Raw genomic sequence first — 9,221 nt, 5'->3', positions numbered from 1 at the left:
ATAGATAGATAGATAGATAGATAGATAGATAGATAGATAGATAGATAGATAGATAGATAGATAGATAGATAGATAGATAGATAGATAGATAGATAGATAGATAGATAGATAGATAGATAGATAGATAGATAGATAGATAGATAGATAGATAGATAGATAGATAGATAGATAGATAGATAGATAGATAGATAGATAGATAGATAGATAGATAGATAGATAGATAGATAGATAGATAGATAGATAGATAGATAGATAGATAGATAGATAGATAGATAGATAGATGTTTTTGTTTCTCTGACTCTCAATCGTCGGCGTCTCTTTGTTAACCCTGGACTCAACAGAACAAACAAACTGCTGACACGAGTCCCGTCGGTGACGCAGTGACCGCTGACCTGTATATATATGACCCCCGACCCGGCCACGCTGCAGACCCTCCTCACATCCTCACATCCTCACATCCTCACCCTCGTTTGTACGTCCAGCATCTCTCTCAGTGTTGACGTCCAGCGAGTGCAATAACCTCCTTGTGTGCAGGTGCGACTAAAGCAGGAGACATGGCTCTGATGAACCCCATCCCCAACGGACCGTGGAAGGTAGGACTACATTAAGAAGATACTGAAGAAGATTCTTTAGACTCACGAACTTCTTCCTGCTTCAACAACAGTCCATGACTGACGTAGCTTCGTTAGCATGGCTTTAAACAGATTTATTTTCGTTCAGAATATTTGAATCTCATTTGTTTCGTATTATTATAAAGACTTGAAAAATGAAAATTTCTTTAAGTTGTTTAAGTAAAAAAAGGTTATTAAAAAAATTAGTATTTATATTGAAGTGAAAAGCGTTTTTCAAATCCATAAAAAAACTAACTTTTTTTTACTGCAATAAAACTAATAAAACAACCTAAAAACTGTTTTTTATTGAGGCGACCTTCGAACATTTTACACAAAAAAAGAATAAAAAAAGACTTTAAAACGTTTTTCACTTTAATAACAATTTTTAGTAACTTTTAAAAAAAAATTAAACAACTTTAAAAAAAGTTTTTTATTGATGCAACCTTCGAACATTTTACACAATTTTTATTTTACTTTAAAACGTTTTTTAATTCAATAAAAACTTTTTTTTACTGCAAAATGATTCGACGACTTAAAAACTATTTTTAATTTCAATAAAAAGAAAAGTAACTTCCCAAAATTTTACACCTGACACAAAAAATATTTTTAAAAAGCTTTTTGATTGAAGCAATTTTTGAGTAAATGAAGACAAAACATTACGACCACTACCAGGTGTGACCAGGTGTGACCAGGTGTGACCAGGTGTGACCAGGTGTGACCAGGTGTGACCAGGTGTGACCAGGTGTGTTGTTTGCTCCAGATCACGGTGTACGACCAGGAGTTCTTCCAGGGCAAGCGTCTGGAGTTCACTGCCAGCTGCCAGAACGTCATCGAGTGCGGGATGGAGAACATTCGCTCCCTGAAGGTGGAGAACGGCGCGTAAGTTCTTCTTCTTCTTCTTCTTCTTCTCTGGCTCGTGGAGCACATCTTGACCTCGACCTCGACCCGGCGTCTCCTCAGCTGGGTGGGCTACGAGCACTCCAGCTTCTGCGGGCAGCAGTTCGTCCTGGAGAAGGGAGACTACCCTCGCTTCGAGGCCTACAGCGGCAGCAACTCCTACCGCATCGAGAGGATGATCTCCTTCAGGCCCATCTGCTCCGCCGTGAGTCCAGGTCCTCCACCTCAGAGATGCTCCTCCTTAACCCCCCAGTCTCTGACCCCCCGAGCAGAACCACAAGGAGTCTCGGATGACCATCTATGAGAAGGAGAACATGATGGGCCGTCAGTTCGAGCTGTCGGACGACTTCCCTTCCCTGCAGGCCATGGGCTGGATGAACAACGAGGTCGGATCCATCCACGTCCAGGGAGGAGCGTAAGTCCTCAGTGGTTCAGGTTGAACATTTCAAACGTTGAAACTTTGAATTTATTTTAGTTGTTCAATTCAATTATTACTACGTTCAAAAGTTGAATATATATGTTTTTTTTAATCATTCAAATTTAAAAAATGAATATTTTTTAAATAAATATATATATTTTAACACATACAGTTTGATATCCTGATAAAAATTACTAAAAAATAAATACATTTCCTAAATGTATTGTTTCTTAATTCGTAGCCTTTTACATTCAATATAAATTATCATTATGATTATTATTATGATTATTATTATTATTATTATTATTATTATCTAAACCGCTTCAGCATTCAATTGCTTTTTTAAATAATATGGTTAAAAATATTGATTCATGTAATATAACAAATATAATAAATGTTAACAAAAAATGTTGGTATAATAGCGTCGCCAGACATCACCAACTACTTCCTCATCACGTGCTTCCACCTTGTCACGTGATCATCAGAGCGTCGCGTGATTGGCTGAAAGTTTGATCGTTTCTTTTTTGAATTATTAAAATAAGAATATCAACCTCTACGTATAAAGTTTGAAAATAATACATTTTTTAGTGAATTATTAAAAAACAAAAACTATGTATATATACACACAAATTATAATTTTTAAAGTAATTCCATAACAAATATTCAAAATTTCAACATTTAAATTGTTAAACCGAACATCTCAACATTCTGATGGATCTGATATATATATATATATATTTATATATATATATATATATATATATATATATATATATATATACATATATATATATATATATATATATATATATATATATATATATATATACGTTATTTTAATTGACTTTATTTTTCCATGGATTCGCAGCTTCGTCTGCTACCAGTTCCCTGGTTACCGTGGACACCAGTACATCCTGGAGTCTGACTGTCGGAAAGGCGAGTTCAAGAACTACAGAGAGTTGGGCTCCCACGCTCAGACCCCTCAGATCCAGTCCATCAGGAGAATCCAACACTGAGTGGAGACCCCCTCACGCCATCCCCCGACTGCTCCCCTCCAGAGCTGGACCTCCAGCCGCTCATCAGGTGCTCGCTGTTGTTCCGGCAGCTTTTTGTAAAGAAAACATGGCAGAATCAATACTATCAGAAGAGGACACGCTCCGAGTGTCATCCGGCTGTAGATGTTCATCGAGAAGAGCAGGATCGTCATCGTCTTCTGCATCTTCTCAACCAGTCGTGCTGTCGCCGTGACAACCATGACTCACTGTTTGTAAGACGACAAATAAAGAGTTGATCACAACAAACACCCAGACCCTCCACGTGTGTCGCAACCTCTAGAGCATATCGTTCTTAAGTAAATGTATAAAAATAGCATTTTTCTTGATAGCTTTAACATAAAATTAACATGTACGTGGTTTATTATCTCACAAAGTGAAATTCCAAACTATAAATACAATCTAAACCTTAATAATTTGACTGTATTAACAGATTTAATTTTATTTTGTTCAAATATAGTAAATATACATATATGTACAATTTTAAATGCTTATTTATATAAATAAATATGCTTTTTCAAAATTGTAATCATGCAAAACCTGAAGGTATTTCATATCGAAACCGCTAGATGGCGGTGTTGCGCGGACATGTTTGCGACAATCGTCTATGCTTGGCGGCTGCTAATGATGTAAACAACAAACATGGCGGCTTGTCTGTAAGTTTAATATTTTTTTTTGTTTTTAAAAATATTCATACATTTTACTGGTTAAAAACATTTAAATTTATGACGTTTATGCTGGTGTTTGGTCATTTATAGTCATCACTATTTTCTTTAGATTTAATTGGTTTATTCTATTTTTACCTAAAAAGTTTCAAACATATAATTGTAAACATATTATCATTATAGTTTAGCATTAAATTAATTTGCTGTCTTGTTAAAAAGTAATGGAAGGAAGTACTGAATGAAATTATGTATTAGTTTACTCTTCATAATAATACGTTATAAGTACTTCAACATGCCTGATCTGTCGTCAAATATTAAATATAAATATATATTATATAAATATTATGTAAATAAAATATATATATAATAGTTTCCTCGTGCTGCAGCTACTTTTCACGACCAACCAGAACCAGAATCACTGTCCTAAACATGTGAATCTGGCTTTTAAAGTTATTAAAACTAAGAAGATATTGTTTTCTGTCTCTGTCCTTAATATAAAATATCAGGAGGATAGTTAATGAAAATATTATTAACAAGTAGAATAAATTACTCATTAGTATTATGATCTATAAAAGAACTGTGGTGACCCCTGATGGTAAGAAAACATAGAAGAAGAAGAACAGGATATATAATGCATTCTTGTCTCCCTGATTAAATCCTTTATTTCTAGAGACTTTCATCTGATCTCGGTCGACTCTATGGATTCTGTGGCGATGCTAAAAGCAACAGGAAGCTGGCGAAGCAGATTTATAATGTATTTGTTGTAAAATATTCATCGAATGTATCACACGACGAGCCGTCGAATACTATTTTCAAAAAGAAACATCAGAAACTTACGATTGATTTTGTGTCTCAGCGACGGCGGCTCAAAGTCTGCGCGGATTCACAACATTATGACCACGTTCTGTCTCAAAATGTCATGTGTGTGATAGTGTTAGTGTTCATGGGAGGTTTAGTGTTCAAGGGAGGTTTAGTGTTCATGGGAGGTTTAGTGTTCATGGGAGGTTTAGTGTTCATGGGAGGTTTAGTGTTCATGGGAGGTTTAATGTTCAAGGGAGGTTTAGTGTCCATAGGAGGTTTAGTGTTCATGGGAGGTTTAGTGTTCATAGGAGGTTTAGTGTCCATAGGAGGTTTAGTGTTCATGGGAGGTTTAGTGTTCATAGGAGATTTATTGTCCATAGGAGGTTTAGTGTTCACGGGAGGTTTAGTGTTCATAGGAGGTTTAGTGTCCATAGGAGGTTTAGTGTTCATGGGAGGTTTAGTGTTCATAGGAGGTTTATTGTCCATAGGAGGTTTAGTGTTCATAGGAGGTTTAGTGTTCATAGGAGGTTTAGTGTTCATGGGAGGTTTAGTGTTCATGGGAGGTTAAGTGTTCATAGGAGGTTTAGTGTTCATAGGAGGTTTAGTGTTCATGGGAGGTTTAGTGTTCATGGGAGGTTTAGTGTTCATAGGAGGTTTAGTGTCCATAGGAGGTTTAGTGTTCATAGGAGGTTTAGTGTTCACGGGAGGTTTAGTGTTCATAGGAGGTTTAGTGTTCATAGGAGGTTTAGTGGTCAGGGAAGGTTTAGTGTTCATAGAAGGTTTAGTGTTCATAGGAGGTTTAATGTTCACGGGAGGTTTAGTGTTCATAGGAGGTTTAGTGTTCACAGGAGGTTTAGTGTTCACGGGAGGTTTAGTGTTCACGGGAGGTTCAGTGTTCACGGGAGGTTTAGTTTTCATGGGAGGTTTAGTGTTCATAGGAGGTTTAGTGTTCACGGGAGGTTTAGTGTTCATAGGAGGTTTAGTGTTCATAGGAGGTTTAGTGTTCACGGGAGGTTTAGTGTTCACGGGAGGTTTAGTGTTCAAGGGAGGTTTAGTGTTCACGGGAGGTTTAGTGTTCAAGGGAGGTTTAGTGTTCACGGGAGGTTTAGTGTTCACGGGAGGTTTAGTGTTCATGGGAGGTTTAATGTTCACGGGAGGTTTAGTGTTCATAGGAGGTTTAGTGTTCATGGGAGGTTTAATGTTCACGGGAGGTTTAGTGTTCACGGGAGGTTTAGTGTTCAAGGGAGGTTTAGTGTTCACGGGAGGTTTAGTGTTCACGGGAGTTTTAGTGTTCAAGTGAGGTTTAGTGTTCACGGGAGGTTTAGTGTTCACAGGAGGTTTAGTGTTCACGGGAGGTTTAGTGTTCAAGTGAGGTTTAGTGTTCACGGGAGGTTTAGTGTTCATGGGAGGTTTAGTGTTCATGGGAGGTTTATTGTTCACGGGAGGTTTAGTGTTCATGGGAGGTTTAGTGTTCACAGGAGGTTTAGTGTTCATGGGAGTTTTAGTGTTCATGGGAGGTTTAGTGTTCATTGGATGTGTTTGTTCATAGGAGGTTTAGTGTTCATGGGAGGTTTAGTGTTCACGGGAGGTTTAGTGTTCACGGGAGGTTTAGTGTTCACGTGAGGTTTAGTGTTCACGGGAGGTTTAGTGTTCACGGGAGGTTTAGTGTTCAAGTGAGGTTTAGTGTTCACGGGAGGTTTAGTGTTCATGGGAGGTTTAGTGTTCACGGGAGGTTTAGTGTTCATAGGAGGTTTAGTGTTCATGGGAGGTTTAGTGTTCACGGGAGGTTTAGTGTTCATGGGAGGTTTAATGTTCACGGGAGGTTTAGTGTTCATAGGAGGTTTAGTGTTCATGGGAGGTTTAATGTTCACGGGAGGTTTAGTGTTCACGGGAGGTTTAGTGTTCAAGGGAGGTTTAGTGTTCACGGGAGGTTTAGTGTTCACGGGAGTTTTAGTGTTCAAGTGAGGTTTAGTGTTCACGGGAGGTTTAGTGTTCACAGGAGGTTTAGTGTTCACGGGAGGTTTAGTGTTCAAGTGAGGTTTAGTGTTCACGGGAGGTTTAGTGTTCATGGGAGGTTTAGTGTTCATGGGAGGTTTATTGTTCACGGGAGGTTTAGTGTTCATGGGAGGTTTAGTGTTCACAGGAGGTTTAGTGTTCATGGGAGTTTTAGTGTTCATGGGAGGTTTAGTGTTCATTGGATGTGTTTGTTCATAGGAGGTTTAGTGTTCATGGGAGGTTTAGTGTTCATGGGAGGTTTAGTGTTCAAGGGAGGTTTAGTGTTCATGGGAGGTTTAGTGTTCACGGGAGGTTTAGTGTTCAAGGGAGGTTTAGTGTTCACGGGAGGTTTAGTGTTCAAGGGAGGTTTAGTGTTCATGGGAGGTTTAGTGTTCACTGGAGGTTTAATGATCATGGGAGGTTTAGTGTTCATGGGAGCTTTAGTGTTCACTGGAGGTTTAGTGTTCACGGGAGGTTTAGTGTTCATGGGAGGTTTAGTGTTCATTGGATGTGTTTGTTCATAGGAGATTTAGTGTTCATGGGAGGTTTAGTGTTCATGGGAGGTTTAGTGTTCACGGGAGGTTTAGTGTTCAAGTGAGGTTTAGTGTTCACGGGAGGTTTAGTGTTCATGGGAGGTTTAGTGTTCATGGGAGGTTTATTGTTCACGGGAGGTTTAGTGTTCATGGGAGGTTTAGTGTTCACAGGAGGTTTAGTGTTCATGGGAGGTTTAGTGTTCATGGGAGGTTTAGTGTTCAAGGGAGGTTTAGTGTTCACGGGAGGTTTAGTGTTCACGGGAGGTTTAGTGTTCATAGGAGGTTTAGTGTTCATGGGAGGTTTAGTGTTCACGGGAGGTTTAGTGTTCATGGGAGGTTTAATGTTCACGGGAGGTTTAGTGTTCATAGGAGGTTTAGTGTTCATGGGAGGTTTAATGTTCACGGGAGGTTTAGTGTTCACGGGAGGTTTAGTGTTCAAGGGAGGTTTAGTGTTCACGGGAGGTTTAGTGTTCACGGGAGTTTTAGTGTTCAAGTGAGGTTTAGTGTTCACGGGAGGTTTAGTGTTCACAGGAGGTTTAGTGTTCACGGGAGGTTTAGTGTTCAAGTGAGGTTTAGTGTTCACGGGAGGTTTAGTGTTCATGGAAGGTTTAGTGTTCATGGGAGGTTTATTGTTCACGGGAGGTTTAGTGTTCATGGGAGGTTTAGTGTTCACAGGAGGTTTAGTGTTCATGGGAGTTTTAGTGTTCATGGGAGGTTTAGTGTTCATTGGATGTGTTTGTTCATAGGAGGTTTAGTGTTCATGGGAGGTTTAGTGTTCACGGGAGGTTTAGTGTTCACGGGAGGTTTAGTGTTCACGTGAGGTTTAGTGTTCACGGGAGGTTTAGTGTTCACGGGAGGTTTAGTGTTCAAGTGAGGTTTAGTGTTCACGGGAGGTTTAGTGTTCATGGGAGGTTTAGTGTTCACGGGAGGTTTAGTGTTCATAGGAGGTTTAGTGTTCATGGGAGGTTTAGTGTTCACGGGAGGTTTAGTGTTCATGGGAGGTTTAGTGTTCACGGGAGGTTTAGTGTTCAAGGGAGGTTTAGTGTTCATGGGAGGTTTAGTGTTCACTGGAGGTTTAATGTTCATGGGAGGTTTAGTGTTCATGGGAGCTTTAGTGTTCACGGGAGGTTTAGTGTTCAAGGGAGGTTTAGTGTTCAAGGGAGGTTTAGTGTTCATGGGAGGTTTAATGTTCACGGGAGGTTTAGTGTTCATAGGAGGTTTAGTGTTCATGGGAGGTTTAATGTTCACGGGAGGTTTAGTGTTCACGGGAGGTTTAGTGTTCAAGGGAGGTTTAGTGTTCACGGGAGGTTTAGTGTTCACGGGAGTTTTAGTGTTCAAGTGAGGTTTAGTGTTCACGGGAGGTTTAGTGTTCACAGGAGGTTTAGTGTTCACGGGAGGTTTAGTGTTCAAGTGAGGTTTAGTGTTCACGGGAGGTTTAGTGTTCATGGGAGGTTTAGTGTTCATGGGAGGTTTATTGTTCACGGGAGGTTTAGTGTTCATGGGAGGTTTAGTGTTCACAGGAGGTTTAGTGTTCATGGGAGTTTTAGTGTTCATGGGAGGTTTAGTGTTCATTGGATGTGTTTGTTCATAGGAGGTTTAGTGTTCATGGGAGGTTTAGTGTTCATGGGAGGTTTAGTGTTCAAGGGAGGTTTAGTGTTAATGGGAGGTTTAGTGTTCACGGGAGGTTTAGTGTTCAAGGGAGGTTTAGTGTTCACGGGAGGTTTAGTGTTCAAGGGAGGTTTAGTGTTCATGGGAGGTTTAGTGTTCACTGGAGGTTTAATGATCATGGGAGGTTTAGTGTTCATGGGAGCTTTAGTGTTCACTGGAGGTTTAGTGTTCACGGGAGGTTTAGTGTTCATGGGAGGTTTAGTGTTCATTGGATGTGTTTGTTCATAGGAGATTTAGTGTTCATGGGAGGTTTAGTGTTCATGGGAGGTTTAGTGTTCACGGGAGGTTTAATGTTCATGGGAGGTTTAGTGTTCATGGGAGGTTTAGTGTTCATGGGAGGTTTAGTGTTCATGGGAGGTTTAGTGTTCAAGGGAGGTTTAGTGTTCATGGGAGGTTTAGTGTTCACGGGAGGTTTAGTGTTCAAGGGAGGTTTAGTGTTCATGGGAGGTTTAGTGTTCACTGGAGGTTTAATGTTCATGGGAGGTTTAGTGTTCATGGGAGCTTTAGTGTTCACGGGAGGTTTAGTGTTCAAGGGAGGTTTAGTGTTCATGGGAGGTTTAGTGTTCACTGGAGGTTTAATG

At 39.7% G+C, this 9,221-nt stretch overlaps 1 protein-coding gene across 1 annotated transcript; it reads left to right on the top strand.

Moving 5' to 3' along the window:
- Window positions 1–402: 402 nt before the first annotated feature.
- Window positions 403–2,942, top strand: LOC148065756 (beta-crystallin A1-like). The gene is made up of 6 exons (XM_087808074.1): window positions 403–472; window positions 535–593; window positions 1,372–1,490; window positions 1,572–1,713; window positions 1,781–1,923; window positions 2,795–2,942. Exons 1-6 carry the CDS (start codon window positions 403–405, stop codon window positions 2,940–2,942), a joined length of 681 nt encoding a protein of 226 aa, XP_087664200.1.
- Window positions 2,943–9,221: the final 6,279 nt, after the last annotated feature.

Source organism: Callionymus lyra, chromosome 14, assembly GCF_982586985.1.
Source record: "Callionymus lyra chromosome 14, fCalLyr1.hap1.1, whole genome shotgun sequence".
NCBI lineage: Eukaryota > Metazoa > Chordata > Actinopteri > Syngnathiformes > Callionymidae > Callionymus > Callionymus lyra.
Note: the sequence above shows the minus strand (reverse complement) of the source record. Positions and strands in the feature narration are given on the sequence as shown.

What these genes read in the sequence shown, in the direction of transcription:
- LOC148065756 (XM_087808074.1), top strand. Translation starts at nt 403, where the DNA reads ATGACCCCCGACCCGGCCACGCTGCAGACCCTCCTCACATCCTCACAT. An exon ending in CTGAAGGTGGAGAACGGCGC is followed by an intron (nt 1,491 to 1,571) that starts GTAAGTTCTTCT and finishes GCGTCTCCTCAG; the next exon opens with CTGGGTGGGCTACGAGCACT. An exon ending in TCAGGCCCATCTGCTCCGCC is followed by an intron (nt 1,714 to 1,780) that starts GTGAGTCCAGGT and finishes CCCCCCGAGCAG; the next exon opens with AACCACAAGGAGTCTCGGAT.